We start from the raw sequence: 26,714 nt of genomic DNA on the forward strand, positions 1-26,714 counted from the left end.
GATTTAATGCAACATATTAACTTAAAATTAGAGACAGGCCATCAGTAGTGAAATCAGGAAGCACTTATTCCACATATATGGTAGAAGTCTGGAACTCTTTCCCCCCCCCCCCCCCCCCCCGTGCCAAATGCTGTGGATGCTAGGACAATTGGAGCTTTTAAGACGAGAGAGATAGATTTTGTGTTGAGTAAGGGTATCAAGGATATGGAGCGACAGCAGGTAAATGGAATTGTAGTGCAGATTAACCAAGTTCTAACTGAATGGCGGAACTGGCTCAAGGGGCTGAATGTCCTACTCCTATGTTCCTCAGCCCCAGGCCCACCACCACCCTGCCCGCGCCCCCCCGAAAATCACAAACTTTTACCAATTTCCCCTTCTCCATTCCAGATTTATCTTGCAGTGGACCGTTTCTGTGGGTCCCCAAGTTCAAATCTGGGCTAATGTTTCTCAGGATTCACTTTGATATAATGACCTGTATTTGATCCTTGAAACTTTGTTTCCAAGGGCGTATGTAGAGTGAAATGTAAATTCTTAGCAATTCAGGTAGATGCCTGAATTATACATTACTGGTGTAATACAAAAACACTACTTTAGACAGTCCCTGGAATGTCCACAAGCTCCATAAAATGAAGGCCATGGTTATACTGAGATCTGCCATCATAATCTGGCGATAATGTACTGAATCCACCCAGGCAGCTTGGAGCAGATTTGATGGGAGATCTTGCTGGGGCAATATCCGTACATGCAATTTCCCCTATCCAGAGTAATTTGCTGAATTGGTACAGAGCAACAATTGAGTGAGGTAGCGACGCTAGGTACAGGGAGGAGCTTCAATTGGGTAGGATTCATCATCAAGCCTGCTGTCATATTATACTGGTACATGTCTGAGTCAGTAGTGACATGTCAGCACTACTGGGTCAAGCTTACACCACTGCCAATTGAATTATTGTGATGGCAGTGGTTTAAACCAGCCCCAGTCATGATTACATGTCACTACTGATTTAGATCGGTGCTCATTTAAAAAAACTCTGATCATCCCTCCAAGTTGTTTTTTCTGAAGACATTGGCCCATGGCATAAGAGTTGTCTTATGAGGAAAGGGTGAGCAGGTTGGGCCTACAATCATTGGAGTTTAGAAGAATGAGATGATTTTATTGAAACATACAAGATTCTGAGGGTACAAGATCAACAGGGTAGATGCAGAGAGGATGTTTCCCCTCGTGGGGGAATCTAGAACTATGGGGCACAGTATCAGAATAAGGGGGTCACCCATTTAAGACGGTGATGAGAAGGAATTTCTTCTCTCAGAGGGTCGTGAATCTTTATCCCAGAGAGCTCTGAAGGCTGAGTCATTGAATATATTTAAAGTGGGAATAGACAGATTTTTGAACTACATGGGGAGTCAAGGGTTGTGGGGAACAGACAGGAAAATGGAGTTGAGGCCAAGATCAGATCAGCCATGATCTTATTGAATGGCGGAGCAAGCTCGAAGGGCCAAATGGCTTACTTCTGCTCCTATTTCTTATGGTCAGATATGGTTATAGGGGCCATGGCTGCCCTGGAGTACCTCAACCAAGTGACCAAAGGCTTATCCTTTCTAAACCCTCAGTCTGCCAGGCAAAGTGGTTGCGACACCCATGTTTGCTAAAGGAAACAGCTTTCTGGGCTGAACTGATTCATGACAGGACGCTAGCAATCTTTCCCACGGTTAAAATGCTCAGTTCCGCTTGCTTTAATCTGATCGGTTTACTATATTTTGGGATGGGAGGTATCAATGCTGATAATTGTTCTGGATGACGTATTAGCAAGTTATGAGCAGATTCAAATGGTCATTTTAAGGGATTCATCCTTTTCTACCCCCATTACATAACACAAAAAGCAAGCCAAACCTAGTCAAAAATAACTGAGTAATGTTGCTAAGGCGAAATAAGAATTACTAGACCCTTGCTTTTATAATTTAAAGAAACAAAAACAAATCCAGCTTGTATATTGTCCTTCATTTAAAATTTACTAAAGCTGGGGAGCAGTTGACACCACTGGTGAACAAAACTCTAACACTAAGAATATAATCTTGGTCACTGACAAGAATTAGCAAACTTGCCCTTTTTAAAAATGGAAACTTCTTCAGTAAACTCCAGATCTCCAATTTTGTGCTAATGCAGCTCCTGAAACCAAGAAAATTCAGACATCTGAATTTTACTGAAAGAAATTGGAGTCTCTCGTCTAAAAATGACAAGTTGGCATTTTTGCAAGAGCTAGTTTAATAACAACAACTTGTATTTATATAAAATCAAAATACTGCGGATGCTGGAATCTGAAATAAAAACAGAAAATGCTGGAAATCTCAGCGGGTCAGGCAGTATCTGAAGAGAGAAACAGAGTTAACGTTTCAGGTCAATGACCCTTCGTCAGAACTTATATTTATATAGCGCCTTTAACGTAGTGAAACGTCCTAAGGTGCTTCGCAGGAGCGTAAATCAGACAGAATTTGACACCGAGCCATATAAGGAGCTATTAGGACGGTGACCAAAAAGCTTGGTCAAAGAGGTTGGTTTTAAGGAAAGGCTTAAAGGTGGAGAGAGGTAGAGAGGTTTAAGGAGGGAATTCCAGAGCTTAAGGCCCAAAACACAAGTCGAAGAAATGTGTGCGTTTCAAAAATAGGATATTTTCAAGCAACTTCTCAATATACTGCTGCCCTGTTTAGTTCTAGAGAAGTTTGCCTTGTATGGTTACAGTCTTTCAGCAGAAGGAAGCAGCCATCTCTTCCTCATGCCACAGCATTTTTTAAACTGAGCACAGTTTAAGACAAACAAAGTGAAAACATTTCCATTATACTGTTGGGAGTGAAATTGGCATTGCAATTATAAATAACCAATGTTTAAGGCTTTGCTGCAAAACAGAAATAATCTTCCCTAAAGCTCCCATGTGGAAAACCATCACTTGAAGTACTTGCTTCTAAAATTATTCTACCATAAGGGCAGCATTTTGCTATTCAATAGTTCAGAACTTTTAATTTAAATTTCAGTACCCTGACTAAGCAGTCATTATTCACATGTGCACCTCAATAGTGAGTGTTGGCGGACTATTTGACCATGGGAAACATCACAGCCAAGGAAACCCAATCCGCACACTTCCAGCATATGCAATTGGACAACAATCCAGAAAGGGAACCCTGGCTGATTCCCCCACTCCCCGAGTCATGGGTGCTGAGGTCAACTGTAGCGTCCCAACCGAGATCAGTTAACTCAACAGAGGCCAATCAATCAAACCTGGATTCTGATGAAAGGTCATCGATCTGAAACCTTAACTCAGTTTCTCTTTCTCTCTCCACAGATCTGCACACAGCATTTCCTGCATTTTTTGCTCTTTCGATTTCCAGCGTCTGCAGTGAAGCGCCTTGGGACATTTCACTGCGTTAAGGCACTATATAAATACAAATTATTGTTGTTATAAACCTGGGATCTTCCTTGTTTGTATGGCTGAGCGACTCGCTGAATAAACTTACTGAGTGATCTAAAACCCAACAATTGTGAAGCTGTTCCACAAATAAATAGTTATTAAAACAAATTGCAATACAAGAAGCGGAATTGTATCCAAACCAAGCAGCATGAAGCCAGAGACAAAGAACAGATTGTCTTGCTAATAAATGGTGATAAAATTAGTCGAGAGGAACCTCAAATGGGACATTTAGGCCAACACTGCACTGGGCAGGGAACCACAGACGAGATGCTTAGGCCAGAATTGTACTGCAGAGGAAGAAACGGGTAGGATATTTAGGCCAGGTTTATACCGGAGGGGCAATCATGAGCAGGTTGCTGAGGATAGTCCTGTGCTGGAGGGGGGAAATCCTGCATGGGTGTTTAGGGCAGCACACTTACTGAGTGGCTGAAAATTGGTACCGTCTTGATACTCCCCACTTGTTCACTACTAAACAAATGGCAGAGTGGATTTTAAATATCAAAGTAGCGGTAATGAGCATGCATACTGTGTTTTTCAGATTCATTTTTATTTCATATGGTGGGGTGAGGCAAATATAAGCTTTTGGTTGATTGACCCTTTCCTCCAATCTTCTTCACCTACTTTGCATAAAAGATTTTACCCACAATATATATATATATATTTTTTTTTAAAAAAAGTTCAGCAGCCTAAAGTACCATCTCGAGCTCAATGTCAGCTCACAAAATAAAACCCCATCACGTTATTTGAGTTGCCGTTTGAATAAGCTCCTTTCTGGAACTCTGTATCGGGATTGTTTTCCCCTCCAAAACAACTGGAAGGGGGGGGGGGGGGGGGGGGGGGAAAGAATCGGGTCACTGGACTCAAATAACACAAAACTGTCTGGTCATGCAATTTCTGAAAGCCTGGTGGGATAAAAAGGAAATACAACCTTCAACCAAACACGAGCTGTGCCTGTATCTGTTATGTAATATATGATTAGGACTCGTTTACAGAAACCCATATAGCTCTTATGCATCCAAATGAATCTCAGATGCGTGCTGCAAAGTTACAACAAGCAAGCAGGTACCAACTGCACAAACGTGGGGACCAGCTCTTTTTCCGTTGGCTTTATATTGATTCATGAAAACGGTCTTTCAGCATAAAGCCAATCACAGATGAGTAGAAAGTTGCTGTGCGCAATTTGTTACACAAAAAAGTGTTCAGAACTGAGCAGTCACTGACTCTGCTGAGCACAGCCGCGGCACTTCTGCACCATAACTACAACATTCAAACCAGTTTTATTGAGTTTATGCAAAGAATAGAATTAGTAAAAGTTTTTTTTGCTCCAATATGGTTCAAATTGTGCTTTGATATTCCCAAGCGGACCGAGAAAAGGCCGGCGTGGTTTGCAAACTGCGAATGAGTCGGCAGTTCTCCGTTATTACATGGCATGCACAGATGATCGGCGGCTGCTGCAGCAACGGGAAGCAGAATGAAGTGTACAGCTCCTCAGCGCAGAGTCAGACTGACGTGTACAGTGCCTCACCGTTGGCGCAAACTTATGTACTCTGCACCTCAGTGCTGCAGCAATCAGTTGCCATACTAAGCATGCAATATCTTATCACTAAGTTTACAAGTACCGTTGTTGGTGTCATCTTGTAACAAGTACCAAAAAAGGGCGTTGCCACAGTGTTGAACGACCTCAAACTGGCTGTGAGAACCAGAAACTAGTTAGGAAGAGCAAACAAAAAAAAAATCAGCTACTTTTACAAGTGGATGGGGAGGTGGAAATTGAGAGATGTTGCAATAGTGCCCTGAGTTCTAAAGATAAGGAAGGGATAAGAAAAAGGTGTGAAGTTAAACCTCGGTCTCAACAAACACTGAACTCTCCTCTCCGTATTCAAGGACTTTTGCCAGTTCACAGTTAGAGCTGCTGGATGGAGAATTGCAAGTGCAGCAGAGCACTCTGTCTCCCGAGGCAAGGGAGAAGCTAGCCAGAAGAAAACCATTCCACAGGCATAGGGTGGTCTCCAGCCTCCAGTGCTGCATGGCATCAGAATGGCAGCTGAGTATATTCTGAAACAAGAAAAGATTTGAGAGCTGGATTTTGAACATTTTAAAATAACTCACTTGGAAAATGACTGGCAAATCCAAAAAGATTTAAAAACTCCCGATGTCACCATACTTTAATGAGCTGCAGCCAGTTAAGAGGCACAGAGACGAGAAATAAAAACCAAGTCATAAAACCAGTTAACTAGCCCACAAGTGCCAAAGTCCACGTGTAGCAGCAATTTGATAGCAGTTGATATCTCGATCTGGCTTATTACTCCAAACTTGACCACAACTATAAATACATGTTGATTTCTTCTTGCCCCTCTCCTTGACCTGAAGGAGGTGACTTGTGCTGCAATACGGTTCCACAAGCACTGAGCATCCTCCGTTACCGGAACCTGCCTGACAGGCGCGCACACGATCTCCAGCAAGAGTCACAGGGCAGCGTCACGAGCTGATTTTCCTGCCCACCCTCCCAGCCCAAGGACACCGTTACCATTAGGGAGGGGTGATAAACGCTGGTCTTGCCAGCGACGCCCATATCCCGTAACAAATTTTAAAAAAAACAACACTGGCGAAGATTAGTTAACGCAGTGCAGACCCAGGAGCATCCTGGCCCAGACTGCTCAGTTCCACTCTGCTCATCAGAACAGCCCTTGGGGCAGGCAACAGCACTACTTTGAAAACTTTGTGGACATTCGAACCTTTTACCTGCAAGGTCAGGCAGCAGAATGTCACATTTATTGTTTTGTTTTGAATGATGATCTCTGCATTCCCACAAACTTCTCAAAGGTAAACCAAAATGTATCGAACACAGAGGCCTCACAATTTGCAGAAACAAAACTTGGACATTCTATAGTACGCACACATAAGATCATACTGAGTAAAATGATTTAATCTCCCACATTTATTTGAAATTGTTGCAAAAGTCTTAATTTACATTTCCAAAGCTGCCATGTCACTGTCGCATGATCAGCTACATATACACACAGCTTACGGACCTGACATTTTCTGTGAACACTAACAATTCCTACCCTCATACAAAATCCAGCAGACAAAGCTCAAGTAAGGAACTGCTTGCAGCTGAAGTGCATGAAATCACTACGGCTGCACTCACTCCCAATATTCCTGCGTTCTGAATCTATCAGACCCACAGCGAAGGGATTTACATTATCGTAAAAGGAACATACAGCGGCTGTAAATATTCCCAGTGATAGGACTGATGTTGTGACAGTAATTCTTCACAGCACGAGTCCTTTCACTTAAATAAAGTAGGAAAAAAAATCATAAAACGGGGGCAAAAGAACAAGGATTTCTCTTGTGGTTCCTTCATTGTTCTGCAACATTGGCGGCAAATCACAACTGGTATTATGGAGCCTGAACTAATTAGTGTACGTTCAGTACGAGTGTGGAACAGCCCTGGGTCATAATCTGAATGCAGAATTAGTGAATCAGTTCAAGCCTAGCTTGGAGAGTAAATGTAACTGCATCCAGTACACAATGAAAACCGGCCAAACATGTGTACCTGTGTCAGTTCGTGAATCGAGAGGCAAACAAAGGCACCTTCTGGGAGTTATAAAGGATGAAAGTGACAATTAGAAATGGCTGCATCTCGAGATCGGCCACTAATACGATTGATGACAGAAAGAGAATCCGTTGAAATGGATATACTACCTGGAAATACCGTTGCAACAAGAGCGTTGATACTGCACGCGTCCACATCATCTGATCTGGGACAGTTGGACACTTTGAACAAACCATTTTAATTGACATGTATGGAATTAAACCCTACCATAAATATGCATAGGAAAGCTATATATGCTTCGGTAAACGAGCCCCAGGGCATTTTCTGTCGCCCCCCATGAGAACACAACAGTGCTTAATCAGCCCCAACATGGTTCCCACTTAGCTGATGCTGGGTGGTTGCAGCGAATTCCAATAATGGTTTATATATCCCGTCCTAGGGGAAGGTCAGTCTCCTGTTCTTTTCTGTATTTCTGGTTGGCACCTGAGGTTCAGAATGCATTTCTGTGACAAACCCCACTCTGCTCTGCACGGTTCTTTGAGTGTAAAAGAGAATGTAGGCCTGGGTCTTGCACACTTCCTCCACACTGCACACATTTAGCTTAGAGTCATTACAGTGGACCCAAAATTCTAAAGAGGGGGAAACAAAAGAATACAGCAGATTGTAAAATACAGCAGTTACCTTATTTTCCAATTTATTCATTAGGCAAATGAAGCACGACAGAACATAAGAAATAGGAGCAGGAGTAGGTCATTTGGCCCTTCAAGCCTGCTCCGCCATTCAATAAGATCATGGCTGATCTGATCATGGCTTCAGCTCCACTTCCCTGCCCGCTTCCCATAACCCTCGACTCCCTTATTGTTCAAAAATCTATATCTCCACTTTAAATATATTCAATGAACCAGCCTTCACAGCTCTCTGGGGTAGAGAATTCCAAAGATTCATGACCCCAAGAAATCCCTCCCCATTTCCATTTTAAATGGGCAACCCCTTATTCTGAAACGGTGTCCCCTTGTTCTAGATTCCACCACGAGGGGAAACATCCTCTCTGCATCTATCCTGTCAAGGCCCCTCAGAATCTTACACGTTTCAATGAAATTACAGTCTGGTGTATAATTTCCATCATCCGCGCCCCCCCCACCCTCCCCGCTCCTCTCCTGAAGATGCCGTGTCTTCCTTGGAAGACAGCAGCCCCTCTGCTGCTTTACCCAAGGCACCATTCTTCAACTGTATCCCCAAACAGTGTCAGTCGGCTATTGGGGGGAGGGGGGCTGAGGGAGGGAGGGACATGCTGAATAGGAACCGAGCCTTTCCTCATCTGTTTGGCTTAGTTCCACATGACTCAGTGCATTTACTGAAACAAGACTCATTTACACCGACCGCACTGTATTTTTGGAGATAGTGACCAAAACAAGTATGTTGTGGGATTTTTTGCAATAGTAGGAGGAGGAACAGGAAAGTGACGCAGACTGAACTTTGAGACTATTTCGCACTTTTCCCCACAATCATTTAAAACATGCGCTCCCCTCCTCTATTAAATATTTAAAGTCAACCTTCCACACTGTGATAAGTCATGCACCTCCAATTCTTCTTAAAATACAGGAGGGCAATAAATAGGGCAAGCACGCTCAATAAAAGAAGCAAGCTTTGCTTGAAGATGGAATGGAGAGTTCACACTTTTCCCAATCGTGGGGCAAATAGTGCCTCAGCTAGCAACATCCACAACTGTACGGCACACGAGGGCAGCAGATCGGAGGCTTAACTGGCACTTGCACAATCATAGTAATAATGAAAAATACCACATCAATAAATTCAAATGTTATTCTTTGGAGAGGACTGTGCTCACCCCATAGTTTGAAAGATCACTGCCTAGGTTGGCAAGATAGTTCAACCATGTACAGTATGAGTCATTGGGAGGCAGTACTAAAGACGACAGGAATTACTATATACAAGGCTGTCTTTCTCCCTCCCCCCCCCCCCCCCCCCGACCATTGCTGATAGCCAACAACCCTCTGGCTCCTCAACCGAGTGTGGCCATCCTTCTCGTGTGAGCCAAGACAGTGAGCGTTGACAGGCTATTTGATCTGTGTGTGCATCACAGCGAGGCAAGACTCTGTCCTCCTAAGCACGCTTTTATGAGCGGCTGTTTCGGGACTGAAATCAGTGGCGAGACGCCTAGCCCAGGGGCACTGACACCCACTGTAGACACCTGCTGACATGAGTACAAATTGAGAAATGAACTTGGAAGCTCTTAGTCTGCTGGGAAAGGCATTTGACCAATATAGCTCTAAAGCAGCGACAGCTGGCTGCCTTTATGACCCTTTCTTAGTTACAGCAAACTGACCTCCTTCTGTGTTGTAGCAGTATGCGGTGTAGTGTCCTGAGCCAAATCCTTTCCCATGATGCATCACCACAGCCGAGAGGTCATATATGAAGCTCTCTTTGCCGAGAGCGGAGGAAGGGTCCCTGCAGCAGTAAGGCTCCATGTTTAATACCTGGTCAAAGTTGACGTGCACCCCTATCTTCTCACGATGGTTGCGGCCAGACCACCTAAAAACACAGTAGCTGCATCAAGAGGGAAATAAGGAACACGAGTACAGTACATCAATGCCCTGTTTAAAAAATCCTCACATTCTATACAAGATAACCGGATAAAGTCAGTATTTTATCATTTTGTTCAAACAAAAAACAGTTCAAATCATCAGCTCATCGTACAGACCCGAAAGGTGAAATGTTCCATCCCGGTGTGTGCTGAGATAGTTAATCTCAACCACAGCAGGGGTAGAGGCAGTATAACTGAACTCGGTATCCTTGGGTAGGAAAAGCAGCAACAAATACAATACAAATCAGGGTTACACCTCCTGATCACCGTTCAATGGTCCCGGTAGAAAATGTGGATATGAAGCAAAGACAGAATAAGCCTCGGCTGTGATTCATTCCACAGCCGAATAGCTTGGTGACGCTCAGTGTTCTGCGTCACACTCACGGTCAAGGAATAAGTAATGGATACTTGGGCAAGGAATTGGAGAGTGACCAACACCCACGTAATAGCACCAGAAATAAAAAACAGGAAGCGAATACATGGGGCAATGCATCTGTGGTATGAAGCGTACCACACTACTGATTTATTTAACAGGGTAAAGGTTAAGTAACACAGGACACATTTATCAACAGGCGCAGATACACAAGGAGACAAAAGGAGGTATGATGTCTAACTGCAGACAATCCATTAAGGTGTAAAACATCAGTGACTGTTAGGACAGTGTAATGGAGTCCGTGCCTGCAACCCCACACAGCAGGTTCCTGACCAAGGTGTGGGACGGAGCAGGTTGGGAGGAGAGGAATCAAAGGCAAGTAAACTAGTCCTAGACTAGTCCCGTGTACAACAACTAACATTTACAAAGCGCCTTTAATGTTGTAAAACGTCCTCAAACAACATTTGACGCCAAGCCACACAAGGGGACATTAGGACAGGTGCACCTGCTAGTAGCCAGTGATGGAACAGTGGCAGAGGTCTGGAAGCAAATTCCCTCCTGTGTGGGGGGGGATGGCTTGCGGTACGGGGAAACCAGTGAGGGGAGGGACTAAACTAGTAAACCTCCTCAACGTACAAGACACTTCAATATTGGGACGTGAAAGACAAAAGGGGTGGGGTGAGGTGACAGACATGAAAGAATGCTGTGAGGATACATTTTCTACTTGCGCAAGACTGTACACTATTGGACAATTCACATAATATGCATTAACTGTCCATAGTAGTGTTATGCCTGGTGTAATCAATAAACAAAATAATGTACTGCTTTAGAGCCCCAGCACCAATAGGTCACTGCCACAAAGAGCTCATCTTATACACGGTGCAAGAGCGGCCACCTGCGTATCACCGATAGCGCGCTTGAAGGATTGCACTTCCCATCGACACAGAGCATTTTATAACATGCTTTGCCCTGCAGCAAGTTAATCGTTATAACAATAAAACATCAAATACAAAGACTTATTTTAGGGGGGAGATGGGGGTGGGGGGGAGAGGGGGGGGGGGAGAAAAGAGTCCCCCCCACAGTGGCTCGCATGTTCATGCGATGATCATTTAGGAGGACAAAAAGAGAAACAATTTAATTTAGTGCTTGTAATGAAATGAAGCACACAACAGAAAAATATAATGAAACCACAGACTGAATCTTCAACGCAGTGCAGAAGCTAGACTGTAACCAGAATATACTCACTGATGGTTCAAAAATCTCTACACACTTCTGGGCAGATTCAGCTGGATCATCAACAACAACTTTTAACTTGTTTAGCACCGTTAACGTAGTAAAACGTCCCAAGATGCTTCACAGCAGTGTTATGAGACAAAACAGATAAATTTGACACCGAGCCACAAGAAGAAATTACAGCAGACGACAAAAAGATTGGTTAAAGAGGTAGGTTTTCAGGAGCTTTAAAGTGAAGTTCCTTATCTGGAAATGAAGAGTTGGAGTGGCAGAAGTACAACTAACAGGTTGGAATTCATGTGGTGCTTAACTGTTATGTGCAGTTTTGATCATCTTACCTAAGGAAGGATATACTTGCCAGAGGGAGTGCAACAAAGTTTCACCAGACTGATTCCTGGGACTGGGGGGGGGGGGGGCGGGGGGAGTTGTCCTGCGAGGAGAGATTGAGCAGACTAAGTCTTTATTCTCTAGAGTTTAGAAGAATGAGAGGTGATCTCATTGAAATATACACAATTCTTACAGGGCTCGACAGGGTAGATGCAGGGAAGATGTTTCCTCTAATTGAGGAGTCTAGAACCAGGAGTCACAGTCTCAGAATAAGGGGTCGGCCATTTAGGACTGAGATGAGGAGAAATTTCTTCACTCAGAGGGTGGTGAATCTTTGGAATTCTCTACCCACAGATGCTCAGTCACTGAGTATATTCAAGACAGAGATCGATAGATTTTTGGTTATTAACAGAATCAAGGGATATGGGGAGAGTGCAGGAAAGTGGAATTGAGGTCGAAGAGCAGCCATGATCTTAGTGAATGGCGGAGCAGGCTTGAAGGGCTTATTCCTGCTCCTAATTCTTATGTTACTAGGTATTAATGCAATCCTTTGCAGCTGCAGAAAAATTCATCCTACCTGAATCGTTTAAGGTGCAGCCTGAGGACCTGAGGTAGTCTGTATATCATTAGCTGTTTCTGAGCTTCTGTCAGGACGAGAGGCTTTGGTGAGGATTTCCGTCGTTTACCTGAAAAGTAATTACATAGAATTTACAGCACAGAAACAGGCCATTCGGCCCAACTGGTCTGTGCCGGCGTTTAAGCGCCACGCAAGCCTCCTCCCATCTCGATTTAATTAAAATAGCATTATTCAAACTTTCAACTAAAAAAGGTTAACCACTCAGCCCGTTAATTATCGCATCAAGGTATGGTAGCATACTGGTTATGTTTAGCACTATTAATCCAGGGGCTAATGGTCCGGAGACACGAGTTCAAGTCCCACCGTGGAAGCTCTGGGATTTAAATTCATTCAATTAAATAAATCTGGATCAGTAATGGTGACCATGAAACTACCAGATTGTCGTAAAAACCCATCTGGTTCACTTATGTCCTTTAGGGAAGGAAATCTGCCGTCCTTACCTGGTCTGGCCTATATGTGACTCCAGACCCCACAGCAGTCTTTGACCATGTTGTGGGAGTACCCAGCAGCAGAGGAATAGCAATGTGCTTGACCATTGGATCAAGAAGGTGGCTCACCACCATCTTCTCCAGGCCAGGGCAATTATCGATGGGCAATAAATGCTTGCTGTGGCAGCAATGTGAAATATATATATCTATATGGAGCAAAAAGGTTACCAGCACAGCGTTCAGGGCTAATGCTGGTTTGCGCCAGTATACACCATTGTCTTATTTATGGCAATGCTTGAGAGCGCAAGTTTGCTCTGCACAAAGGAAGGGCAGCTTGGTTGTTTGGTGGAAGTCTCGGTCAGACACTGTGCTGAGCTCCCTGATTTTCCCTTCAGTGCAAATGATCAACAGGCGTTTTGATCTAACAGTAACTGAGTGCAATGCAATGAAACTACTACAAATACTTGTTTAAACAGAGACTCATTTTTTTGAGCCAGTGTATAGCTGAACCATTCAGTTCCAGGTATGATCCCTGATCTTTATGGAGTTGCTATCTCAGCACAGGGACGAACAATTGGTCTCAGAACCATTGGTCAGGGGGATTTAAAACTCAGCCAAATTTGCTGCTGCTGGTTATCATTTAGCGATCACGTCTGCTTGTGCAAACGCACAGCCAAGACAGGATTGGGCTTAAGACAGCCTGCCAACACTCACGGTCGAGGCACATACTAGAATAAAACCACTCTACACCGTCTAGCACCTCACCAACGTGGGAGCTTGGATGGAGAGTGTCAAACTGAGGGGAAAACTCGCTTAAAAGGATATTGCTTACTGTTACACTGGTCGCAGGCGTAAATCTTCCCTTCCAAAGCCTCGGTTTCTGTAAACTTTGCCAGCATTTCCGTCAGAGTGCATTCTTTATGCTGGATAGCACCCTTCTGGAGACAATGATAACGCTCGGGAAATTCCAGTGAAAGATCCCAGAATGGTTCGACGGTGTTGGATTTGTAGTTGCACGTCAGGCATGTGACCTGTAGAAGGGGCCAATATAAAGGATAAGTCCCAGACTACTTAAAGTGGCTAACCCAACCGGTTTACAGCATGGAACGAGGCCATTCAGCCCATCTGTGCCAATTCTTTGCAATAGCGTTCCAAAATGAAGCCCGCTACCCCTTTCTCTCCAAGCCGTCTCTTTTTCTCCGCTTCAAATATTTATTCATTTTCTTCCTTAAAAGATGCAATGGTCTGTTGCTCAACTGGTGCCAGTGGCAAAGGGTTCTACGCTCAACAGCCCTCGTAGATACAATAGTCTTATTGTCATAGTGACCATTTTAAATTGATGACCACTTGTGAATGGCACCATAGGCTTTCCCTATTCACCTTATCAAAATCATTCAGAATTTTAAAAACCTCTTAGCCTCCTCTGCTTCAGTGGAAATAGTCCCAGTAGATCGGACTCCTAACCAGTGTGCCCTTTAAGCTACCGCGCAGCTCTCTGGAGCTCCGCGCAGCCAATTCACCGGCTTTTAAATGGAAACACCGCGCATGCGCAGAATTTTCAATGAGTCGTGCGATTTCCCCCCCCCGCCAAAATAAATTAGAGGCAACATTGCTCATAACTTGAGTTTCCTATCCGTGATATCATCTCAGTGACCCTATGGCTTTTAATGTTCTTTCTATACTGGAGTGCCCAAGACTGAACACTGTACACCAATTGTGGCTTAACTGTAGCTTTGAACAAGTTTAGCAATACTTCTTGCCCCATTTATATAACGCAAAATGCTGTAGCCTTTTTTGTTGAATAGTTTTATTTACCTGCACTCAGACTTTCAGGGTATTATGTCCCAATGCACTTCACAAAGGGGGAAATGGGGAAAGACAATAAGACAACCCAGAAGGAGTTAAGATAAGAGATTTTTTTTATTCGTTCATGGGATGTGGGTGTCGCTGGCAAGGCCAGCATTTATTGCCCATCCACGATTCCATTCGAGAAGGTGGTGGTGAGCCGCCTTCTTGAACTGCTGCTGTCCATGTGGTGAGTTAGAGCAGGTGATTGAGGTTAAGAAAGCATGCCAGCTCAGACAGATGCAAGCTCTGTTACTGCTGGTGTGGTGGAGGGGGGAAGAGAGAAGGTACACACATGGCATCAGTCAACAGATCAGAGAGTGCAAACAGCGTGTGGGATTGAAGAAGCCGGGAGAGGTAGGGTGCAGTGAGACCAGAGAGAGATTTACAAACAAGAGCAATTACTTGGAAATCAATGCAATTGAGAGATAGAAATTTAGTGCAGGACTCGGACTAAGCAGGATGCAGGTGCCAACATTTACTGGAATAATTCTAATTCGTCACCAGGCATAATAAATGTGTCCACGGTCATCCAGATACACGCCCATGGTTTGCCCCAGTGGGTGCAGTTCCTCATCAGTTTTTGGCTGATTCAATGTACATATTATATCGAGGCACTTGAGCACACAAAAAAATCTAGACGGACTCTCCAGTGCAGTACCGAGAGTGCTGCACTGTCGGAGGTGCTGTCTTTCGGATGAAATGTTAAACTCTGCCCCCTCAGGTGGACGTAAAATATCCCGTGGCACTATTTTGAAGAGCAGGGGAGTTCTTCCTGGTATCCTGGCCAATATTTATCCCTCCATCAACATCACAAAGAGAGATTATCTGGTCATTATCACATTGCTGTTTGTGGGAGCTTGCTGTGCCTAAATTGACTGCCACATTTCAACAGTGGCTACACTTCACAAAACACTGCAGTTGCTGTAAAGCGCTTTGGGATGTCCAGTGGTCATGAAAGGCGCCATATACATGCAAGTCTTTATTGGTTGTATTGTTACACTAACACCATGAAAATCATTTACTTTGTATAAATATATGTAAACCTCCGAGAAATGCAAAAACGTGGCCAAGTTTATTTCGGCCCTTTGTGTTTCCCATTACTGCTCTATGAACCGAGCCAAACTGACTACGTTTAACAACATAAATGTAGCATTGCTGCCAAGTGCTGCCCCGGAGGAAGGAGTCTTTTGACACTTTGCTCCGGAGTCAACTCAGGCGCTGACTCGAGATTTAACCAACAACGTTTTAGTGCCAGAGAGACAAACGATGCTGCAGTTTACAGTGCAAATGCAGAGCAAGACACGAGCACTCAGTAATCCGAGGACAAGGCAATTAGGGATGTTATTATGGAAGGGGTTAGTTCTAATTGAGACAATTGTTCACCATTTACCGATGCAACTTTATAATTAATTCCTCGCCTTGGAATAGCTGAACCTGTCTTTTAGGTTCAAGGTATCTAGATGATTAATTGACTGCCTAATTTGACTTTCAAATCTAACCTTCCAATAAATGGCCAACACCTAAATTCATTTTTTCCCCAGTGCACTTCTTTCCTTTCCCTTCATGCCAATCCTCAGTTGAGGTGTGCAGGCAACCCCTTGGAAGGCTTCCAGCAATGATAACTCGCATAAACTTGGAGCCCTGCTAGGAGAGATGCATACACAGTCGCTCGTGACTTGCCCTCGAATTAAACTCCCTCTCCACCCCCTTCTGAATAGTGCAACTGAGACCAGCAAACTGACAAGTCCACATCTTGCTCTTCTGAGGCACGAGTCCAAATGCAAGCTATGAGGTGTGCAAATGCTATGCATTCACTAACAGTGCCCGTTGACAAATACATTTAAAATAAATTCAGCAACATCATTTTAAGTGTCCGAATTAGTACGGTTTAACAAAAAAAACCCTACAAATTCAGGCAACACCGTGGTACAGACAATTGCCCATTTCTGCTTCTGCCTGAAGATGCTGCCCCATGCTCAGGTAGTTAACCCAAGTAATCAATATTGTGAGCTTAGATCGAGTGTTGTCGGGCCAAATCACCATGGAGTGCTAACTATCTGTGTGACCGCCTCCAGTCCTACAACCCTCCGAAATATCTGCGCTCCTCCAATTCTGGCCTCTTGAGCATTCCTGATTTTAAATCGCTCCACCATTGGCGGCCGTGCCTTCGGCTGTCTAGGCCCTAAACTCTAGAATTCCCTCCCGAAGCCTTTCAACCTCGCTACCTCTCTCTCCTCTTTTAAGGCATTAAAACCAACCTCTTTTACCAAGCTTTTGGTCGCCTGTCCCAATAGCTCCTTATGTGGCATAGAGTAAAACTGTTTGATAATGCTCCTGTGAAGCACTTTGGCACATTTTACTACGTTTGAGGCGCTATAAGCGCACACTGTTTTACAACCATCACAAACCCCGCCGATCCTAACCTCTATCGATTCCCAGACACACCCTTCCCAGCAGTGGCAATGAATAGCAGTCAAGAGCTAGAAGCTTGTGTGATTTTTTTCTCCGTAGCCAATTTTTACATCCCCACTGGCCGAGATCAACTAATGCTGCACACAAGGGATAAAATCTGGGACCCTTCTGCTCAATACGGCTCAGTTGCATGTACTCACTCACTCAGTCACCAAGGCAATGAATCTGTGTTGATATTTTTTTTTGTGACAGCACTACTGCATTCCCAAAAGCATCAACACGAGTGAGGCTACCCCAATATCAAAAGGAGAGTCTTGCGCTGATCTAATTTAAAAGAACCGGCTATCCTGTTTAACCTCGTTGATCATAGAAAAAGACTTGCATTTCTCTAGCGCCTTTCACAACCATCAGGCGTCCCAAATCGCTTTACAGCCAATGAAGTACTTTTTGAAGTGTAGTCACTGTTGTAATGCAAGAAACGCTGCAGCCAATTTGCGCACAGCAAGCCCCCACAAACGGCAATGATAATGACCAGATAATCTGTTTTCGTGATGTTGATTGAGGGATAAATATTGGCCAGGACACCGGGGATAACTCCCCTGCTCTTCTTCGAAAAAGTGCCATGGGATTTTTTATGTCCACTCGAGGAAGCAGACGGGGCCCCGGTTAACATCTGATCCGAAAGATCTGACAGTGCAGCTCTCCCGCAGCACTGCACTGGGGTGTCAGCCTAGATTTTAGTGCTCAAAAAGTCTCTGGAGTGGGACTTGAGCCCACAATCTCTGACTCAGAGGCGAGAGTGCTACTCACTGAGTCACAGCTTGATTGCAAGTGCACGGAGCCCAGGTTTGACTGAGCAGCTTAACTGCACACTCCCATTCACAGTACCTGTACAGTAATATACCAACAAGGACTATGTAATGACAGCACCTCTTTCCGCAGGAGTGGTCAGGCAGGCTATCACATTAATCTTTTCTTTTGATTAGGAAACATCTCACACTCCTTTACATTAAAAAAAAAACCCTCTGGGTTTCTATGCTCCTCACCTGAACATGCTGGGCTACAGTTCTATACGTGCTGGTCAGCACCTCACCTCAACCCAACTAGCCGTTCTTCGCATGAAATTAGAGCAGGAGTTGGTAGCTTATTCTAGCACTGTAACAAGCGAGAGCAGCTGGGGAGAGAGCAGAAAAAGTGCATGGAGAGCAGCTTGCTGGAGCCAGGGGGCCCGGGGTACAGTGTCAGTATTCTACGGGTAAATACACAAGCTGCTCAAAGATTAATGCGCTCACCTACACACTGTGATCTCGGAAAACCAGGGAGGGGGGACTGAAGAGGGGGGGGTCAGCAGAAATGTGTGTGTATGCTAAGCCTATGCAGCAGTTTGTGTGTGCTAAGCCCTTGCCATTGGACCAAGACCTTGCTCGGTCAAGCCTTTGTGGTGGCTGGTGTGCAATGGCCACCCCACTTGAAAAGAATTCACGCACCGGCATCTTCTACCTTTTAAAATGAAGTTCGGGACCTGGAACACCAGGACCCTCATGGCTCACCCGAGACAGAGACTGTAGATCCCGCATTGGGCTCATCAATCACCTTCAAACTAATGTTAGTGTGGAAGCAAGTCATCCTCGACTCCAGGGGACTGCCTAAGAAGAATAATAGGAGTATCATAAGCCCAGCTCAATCGTATCCTCACCCAATGCTGGCACCTTGCAAACAGTGATCACTGGACAGTGATGATGAGCAGCAATCATGATTAATTTCCCTGCTTCTCAAGCAGAGAGCGAGAGAAAAAAAAATCAAGGCCAATTGCATTCTCTCTAATTCTATCGAAGCTACCGGCTAACTCAGCATAGACCAGGAGCACCGGTATGGCTTAGTTAAATGCTGCCTTTCTCAACTGAACCACTGGTGAATGAAGCGACATTTCACTGACTGGGTGTGAAGAAAACAAATTCACGCTTTGCTACTGTGTGATAACGCGTACAACTATACTGATCGATTACAGCGCTAGATCACCTTGTCTCGAGGCAGTGAGGATCCAAGCATGCACTAATGTTTTCCCCCATAGTGAAAAATAAAGGAGGAAAGCATATTTGCTGGAAGATAAATTACTTAAGTTGTTTGCTGGAAAAATATGGATAGTTAAGGGACACTGAAAGACAAAGGGCAGTGTGTACGATTAAGACCACACAAGCAATAAGGCTGTGCATAGCAATCATGAGAGTCGGTTATGTTACAGGTTTTAAAAGGAGCAGATTTTTTTTTTTATTCATTCACAGGATGCAGGCACCTCTGGCAAGGTCGGCATTTATTGCCCATCCCTAATTGCCCTCGAGAAGGTGGTGGTGAGACACCTTCTTAAACCGCTGCAGCCCGTGTGGTGAAGGGACTCCCACAGTGCTGTTGGGGTGAGAGTTCCAGGATTTTGACCCAACTGCGTTCAGATACACAAATCTTTAAAAATGGGAGGACAAGTTGATTAAGCTTTCAAAAAAGCATACGGGGTCCTAGGTTTTATTAGTAGGGTCATAGAATGGGGAAACAAAGAGTTAATGTCAAACCTATACAAATGACTGCACCAGAGCTGGAATAGTGTGTGCAGTTTGGGGCATTTTACCTTAGGAAGGACACCAAGAATGCAGAAGGGATTCATTAAAATATCAGGGTTCACAGCTTTTAGTTAGAAGAATATACAAAAACTGGGGCTCGTTTCACCAAATGAAAGGTTAAGATCTAATCGAGGTTCAAAATTATGAGGAGCTTTAATAAGGTAAATTGGGGAAAGTTGTTTCCATTTGTTGGTACGTCAGTAACTAGATGGCATAAATTTAAGATCACTGAAAATAACAGACGTTAGGGGGATTTTTTAACATTAAGAGTTGCATTTATATAGCGCCTTTTACAACCTCAGGACATCCCAAAGTACTTTACATTCAATGAAGTACTCTTGAAGTGTAGTCACTGTTGTAATGTGGGAAACGTGGCAGCCAATTTGCGCACAGCAAGCTTCCACAAACAGCAATGTGGTAATGACCAGATCATCTTTTTTTTGTTGTTATGTTGATTGAGGGATAAATATTGGCCAGGGCACCGGGGATAACTCCCCTGCTCTTCTTCGAAATAGTGCCATGGGATTTTTTACTTCCACCTCAGAGAGCAGACAGGGCCTCGGTTTAACGTCTCATCCCAAAGACGGCACGTCCGTCAGCACTGCACTGGAGTGTCAGCCTAGATTTGTGTGCTTGGGTCTCTGGAGTGGGACTTGAACCCACGATCTCCTGACTCAGAGGCGAGGGTGCTACCCACTGAGCCACAGCTGACACAATGTGAAAGCAGAATATACAACAGCTTGTAATAGGAAAGTGGATAAATAGAAGAAAAAATGCAAAGGGTATGGGGAAAGAACAGAGGAATGGATCAAATGAGAGCCAGCACAAGCATGATGGGCTGAATGGCCTGCTTAGAATTATACAACACAAAAGGAGGCCCCTTCAGCTTGTGCTGTAACATTGTATGATTCAGACAGAAAATGCTAAATCTAAACAAATCACTGGTTCGGCCTTAGCTGGAATAGTGTTTCTAATTCTGGGCACCACACTTTTGGAAGGATGTCATGGTCTTGGAGAGGGTGCAAAGGAGGATTACCAGAATTATATCAGGGATGATAGACGTCAGTTATATGGAGAGTCTGGAGAAGCTGGGATTGTCGTCCTTCGAGCAGAGAAGGTCGAGGCAAAATTTAATAGGTGTTGAAAACTGAGGGGTTTCGATTAGAGTAAATAAGGAGACATTATTTCCACTGACAGGAGCGCCGGTAGCCAGAAGACAGAGATTTAGGAGCATTTGCAAAAAGAACCAGAGGGAAGATGAGAATTTTTTAATGCAGCAAGTTGTGATGATCTGAAATGCACTGCCGGGAAGGGTGGGGGAAGCAGATTCAGTAACTTTCATTAGGGAATTGCATATACACGAAAAGGGAAACATTTTCTATGGGGAAAAGAGTGGAACCAATTGTATAGATCTTTCAAAGAGCTAGCACAGGGATGATGGGCCAAGTGGCCTCCTTCGGTGCTGTATGATTCTATGTACAGGGGTGATGGGCCACGTGGCCTCTTTCGGTGCTGTATGATTCTATGTAAGGGGTGATGGGTCACGTGGCCTCTTTCTGTGCTGTATGATTCTATGAAAATGGCAAAGGGACTCAATAGGGTAGATACAAAGAAATGTTTCCTCTGATGGGGAAATCCAGAACAAAAGTGCATAATCTTAAAATTAGAGCCAGGCCTTTCACCAGCAGACAGGAAGCACATTTTTCACACAATGAGCAAGGGAAACCTGGAACTCTCTCCCCCAAAAGGCTGTGAATGCTGGGTCAACTGAAATGATCAAGACTGAGATCAATAGAATTTTTGTTAGGTAAGGGTGTCAAGGGATATGTAGCAAAAGTAGATGAACAGAGTTCAATGTACAGATCAGCCATGATCTAACTGAATGGCAGAGCAGGCTCGAGTGCTGAACGGTCTACTCCTGTTCCCAACGTTCCTATATACAGCATACGTGGGGCAATTCAGCAATAGTGTGAATGGACAGAATTACAGAGCAGCAGCATTGGAAGCTGTTCAAGAATATAAAAACATTAAATTCTTAATTGAATTTTTAAACTATTGGAACAGCGAAGTGGAAATTTCAGCGCATTTGCACAGCTCAATCGGTTCCTTTAATTCCCCAATGTTTTCCTCTTTTCTCCAAAAACCATTGACATGTGCTGATATGGTAAAAGCATGCAAGTGTCAAATTCTGGAGGTATCATTTCAGTCCCAGGATACCAAAAGCAGTTTTTTTGGCCTCAGTTGATTTTCAGTTAATGGCCTTTTGTGAAGGCCATCACCTTCCAATTGTTTGTTGAAAACATTTATTTGCCATAAGTCGGCCAGGGTTAGTTGTTAATACACTGGCCAGACAGAATCTGAAAGGGGAGGGAGGATGGCGTGAGGGATACTGGGCATGAACAATTTTCCAGGTGTAAATACTAGTCAGCGACGAGAAGGGCTGGGGTGGCGTGAAAACAGTCTGAAGAGTTTAAAATAAAGATTAAAGTTTGTGTAACAACTGGAGTGCGAGTTAGGGGCTTGCTTAACGTGTCTGTTAAAACCCTGAAAATGTGACCATGATGGGTGGAAGGCTGAAGATGTGGACACAAATCTAATCAGATTTGAAAAGCTTTATTTAATCTGCGAAACTAATTTCTATAATTAGATGCAGACTGAAAAGCTGATGCGTTGGACCACTTGATATTCTAGATTTAAAGAAAGGTGACCGGAGTGTGCGGAGAATTTTTTGAATGTGCGGTTTCCAGTTTGGAGAAAGTAGTGAAAGCAGAAATGTTGAGTGAAATTGAGTTGCGAAGGACTGGGAACTGTAGTGGTGGACTCAACTGGAAATCAACAGAACAAACAGATAGAACACGAGATAGCTTTAGAGACATGTTCAGATTGAAGATTGTAACTGTGGATTTCAGGAGGAAGAGATTCGGATACAAAGAAATCATGAAAGCAACGCAGATGAGGTATACAGCACAAATGAAGAACATAGGAACAGGAGCCTGTTCCGCCACTCAATTAGATCATGGCTGATCTGTATCTTAACTACCCGACTTGGTTCCGTAACCCTCAATACCCTTACCTAACAAAAATCTGACAATCTCAGTTTTTAAAATTTTCAATCGACCCTCAGTCTCAGCAGCATTTGAGTGTTCCAGATTCCCACTACCCTTTGAAGAAATGCTTCCTGACATCACCCCTGAACTGCCGAGCTCTAATTTTAAGGTTATGTCCCTTGTTCTGGACTCTCCCACACCAGAGGAAATAGTTTTTCCTCTATCTACACTATCAACTCCTTTAATCATTTTGAAACCTCAATTAGATCACCCCTTAATCTTCTACACTCGAGGGAATAAAAGCCTAGTCTATGCAACCTGTGCTCAGAATTTAACCCTTTTAGCTCTAAAGTCCCTGAAGGAAGGCTTTGTGGTTCACAGCCAGGGTCTGATGAGGCAGATATGGATGAAGAGTATCTGCTTTTGAGGGTTGAAATCTTCTGGATAAAGTCAGTTAGCGAAGAGGAAAGCAAAGCTGGTTTGCATGTTGAAAGGCCAGTAACTTGATGTAAAATTGAATGAAAATCTTGTACGGTTAATATTTGAGCCGGTTGGAATTTTAACTCTGTGGGATTACTTGGGTGGGCAACAAGGGCCAGTTTTATTTTGCAGCCATCTGTTCCAATAACAGAATTCATTGCAGAAAGCGGTCTGCAGCAAGATGACATGGCAATGACGTACTTTCTAGGGAGCGCTGACGCGAAGCTGGACATCGGATAACTGTTGCTTTGCTCCTCGTATATTATTACATCTTACTCAAGTAGGTTGAGGTCCAATATCTTTGTATGCAAGTCTGTAATTGAGTTGGTTGAAATGTAAAATCCTGGTACCACCACTAGCTATCCCCATATTGAACCAGGTTTGCCCCTGCAATAACTATACCGCGTTTAGGAAATGGACAGGGATTAGGACTAAGTGGATAGCAATGTTCCCGCTAAGCTGTACGCTTGTTTGGTGATCTGGAGGTCCCGTGCAGGTGGCTCGCTGGATTTTACATTGAAGAAATCCCGCACCTGCGGAAATTTGAATGGGCCCGCAGCAAGCTAAAGAATTAAAGGGAACATTGATGGACAGATCTTTCAGAGAGCTGGTACATGGCATGATGGGCTGAATGGCCTCCTTCTGGGCTGCAAAGGTTTATGATTCAGACTTTTACTAGTTTAGTTTAGTTTTTTAACCCCCGATTTAATTTTAATCTCCCAACGGAGCCACCATTTCCACGGTGCCGAAGGAAAGCAGGAGATTGGATATTACATTTCTGGCATCGCTGTTCCTGAGGTGGCCACTAGGAGGCATGCGAGAGTCGTTTAAGGCACCGTGCTCACTAAATAAATCCGTTGCTGTTTCTCTGATGATTTAAGATCAACGTGGGGTTAGCAAGGTCATCAGGTTTCTGACCATCTAGTGTGGACCTATCACGTGACAAGAACACAATAGTTTCAAAACGCGGCATTCCTTTCCCCCTGTATCCGCGGACTTGGTGTGTTATTTGTTGATGTTATTTATGTCGCTTTATCCAAAGAATGCTTTCTGCAATGAGAGCACTGATTTCTTTTGGGTATCTGACACTGAACTTGGGGACCCTTGGGAGTGTGTCAATACTTGCTGGAGGAGCCAACACAGAAAAGTTTGTAAAAATACTGGTCCAGATGAGAATGGGAAGCTTTGCACATGGGGAAATCGTGGCTGTGAACGTGCACTCTACCACTCTGACATGGCTTTGTTTAACTTTTCAGATACAATACGGATCACATTTTCACACAACTTGCAGCCGCATATTTCAAAGAAAAACACATAGACAAGTCGCTCTGCTCCACTATCCTTCGTGTCGCTGCATTGTAACAGACAGCATCTGCGGCCCAGATGGAACCGGCTGCCCGGTCCCCGCCAATGCTACTGACTCAGCTTCTCCGAAAAGCAAACTGAGCCCGGGGAGGAGGGGCCTCGGTCCAAGTTTCCCGATCGGGGGGGGGAGGGGGAAGACTGTCTGGCTTTCAGCTCCCAGCTGCTGTGGTGACCTTCTGTAGGAAATGCGTTATGTGGATACACAAGGGTTGGATTCGCTCAGCCCTGCCGTTCCACGGGTCAAATAACTACCAGTGATCACTATCCTGGCTGACACACAGTGTAGCCCATAGTTAGCACCTTGTAGAATATACTCCGGCAGAAGTCACCACCTTGAGCTGCAGCACAGGGCAATGGGATAAGAAATAGGAGTAGGAGGCCATTTGGCCCTTCAAACCTGCTCAGCCATTCAATATCATGGTTGATCTAATCTTGGCCTTAACTCCACTTCCCTGCCCGTTCCCCATAACCCTCGACTCCCCTATTGTTCAAAAATCTGTCTACCTCTACCTTAAATATATTCAATGATCCAGCCGCCACAGCTCTCTGGGGCAGAGAATTCCAAAGATTCACAATACTCAGAAGAAATTCCTCCACAATTCCATTTTAAATGGACGACCCCTTATTCTGAAACTATGCCCCCTAGTTCTAAATTCCCCCACGAGGGGAAACATTCTCTGCATCTACCCCGTCCGGCCGCCTCAGAATCTTATACATTTCAGTAAGATCATCTCTCATTCTTCTGAACTCCAATGAGTGTAGGCCCAACCTTTCTTCACAAGACAACCCCTTCATCTCAGGAATCAACCGAGTGAACCATCTCTGAACTGGGGAGAATAAAACAGCCTGCTGACTCTTACCGTCACTTTTTGGTCTTGGTAAACAACAACATCGCCTTTAACGTCTCAAGGCACTTCAGAGGAGCGATTATTAAACAAAATTTGACACTGAGCACACAAGATATTAGGGCAGAAGAGGTAGGCTTTAAGGAGCATCCTAAAGGAGGAAGGAGAGGTAGAGAGGTAGAGAGGTTTAGAGGAGGAAATTGCAGACCTTAGGGCCCAGGCAGCTGACGGCACTGCCACCAAAATGGTGGCGCAATTAAAATTGGGAATGCGAAAGAGGGCAGAATTAGAGGAGCGCAGACATCTCGGGGATGGGGGTTTGTGGGGGCTGGAGGAGATTAGAGATAGGGAGGGGCAAGGCCACAGAGAGATTTGAAAACAAGGATGAGGGTTTTAAAATCGAGGCATTGCTTAACCGGGAGCCAATGTGGATCAGCGAGCACAGGGGTGATGGGTGAACGGGACTTGGTGCGAGTTAGGACACAGGCAGCAAAGTTTTGGATAACCTCAAGTTTACATACACTAGAACCTGGGAGGCCAGCCAGGAGAGCGTTGGAACAGTCAAGTCTAGAGGTAACAAAGGCATGGATGCGGTTAAAAAGTGTCTATATATCGGATCTTGTTTATAATCTTAATTTGTATTCTATTACATTTCACAATTTAAGAACGTTGTTGCCTGTAATTTAAGTTGACATTTGCCTAGAAATTTATCCAGTGTAGCCAAAATTCTAGTGGATAAAGATTAGCAAAGGTACACAATTTCTACTGATAAAGTAGAATTCTACTGTCAGCTGTGGCTCAGAGGGTAGCACGCTCACCTCCGAGTCCGAAGGTTGCGGGTTCAAGTCCCACTCCAGAGACTGGAGCACCAAAAAAAAACGAGGCTGACACTCCAGTGCAGTGCTGAGGGAGTGCTGCACTGTCGGAGGTGCCGTCTTTCGGGTGAGACGTTAAACCGAGGCCCCATCTGCTCTCTCAAGTGGATGTAAAAGATCCCACGGCACTATTTCGAAGACGAGCAGGGGTGTCCTGGCCAATATTTATCCCTCAATCAACATAAAAAACATATAATTTGGTCATCATCACATTGCTGTTTGTGGGAGCTTGCTGTGCGCAGATTGGCTGCCGCGTTTCCTACATTACAACAGTGACGACACTCCAAAAAAAAGTACTTCACTGGCTGTAAAACCCTTTGAGACATCCGGCTATATAAATCCAAGTCTTTTTTCTTTTACTGTATGTATTGCAGATTCAAATAGGCAAGAAGAAATAAGCTAGCCTGCAACTGTACTTGAGTCTTTCAAAACCGCGAATATGGCTTTTACCCTGCTGGTGGGTCTTGTACCATTATATGTAAACCCGCCAACTGATCAAGCACCAGGTAAACCAGTTATATTGCAGAACATATCCCAGCGGAAGTAGTGCCAAAACAGAGAGGGCTCCCTCTGTTCCAAGTTCCTGCAGTGTCGATACGGCAGTTGAGACAGAGGA

The 26,714-nt window shown here is 44.3% G+C and overlaps 1 protein-coding gene across 3 annotated transcripts in view; it reads right to left on the minus strand.

The window, feature by feature from the left end:
* Window positions 1–4,130: 4,130 nt before the first annotated feature.
* LOC139227943 (ubiquitin carboxyl-terminal hydrolase 49-like) overlaps window positions 4,131–26,714 on the minus strand; it is a 65,070-nt gene continuing 42,486 nt past the window's right edge. For 2 of the 3 annotated variants that reach the window (XM_070859101.1, XM_070859100.1), the window contains 4 exons: window positions 13,447–13,645; window positions 12,127–12,235; window positions 9,359–9,579; window positions 4,131–7,643 (listed from right to left, as the gene is read on the minus strand). In XM_070859101.1, the coding sequence (XP_070715202.1) occupies window positions 7,450–7,643; window positions 9,359–9,579; window positions 12,127–12,235; window positions 13,447–13,645 (723 nt within the window). In that variant the 3' untranslated portion in view covers window positions 4,131–7,449. The remainder of the gene's footprint in view (window positions 7,644–9,358; window positions 9,580–12,126; window positions 12,236–13,446; window positions 13,646–26,714) is intronic. The other variant, XM_070859102.1, reaches the window with a different exon arrangement.

Source organism: Pristiophorus japonicus, chromosome 17, assembly GCF_044704955.1.
Source record: "Pristiophorus japonicus isolate sPriJap1 chromosome 17, sPriJap1.hap1, whole genome shotgun sequence".
NCBI lineage: Eukaryota > Metazoa > Chordata > Chondrichthyes > Pristiophoridae > Pristiophorus > Pristiophorus japonicus.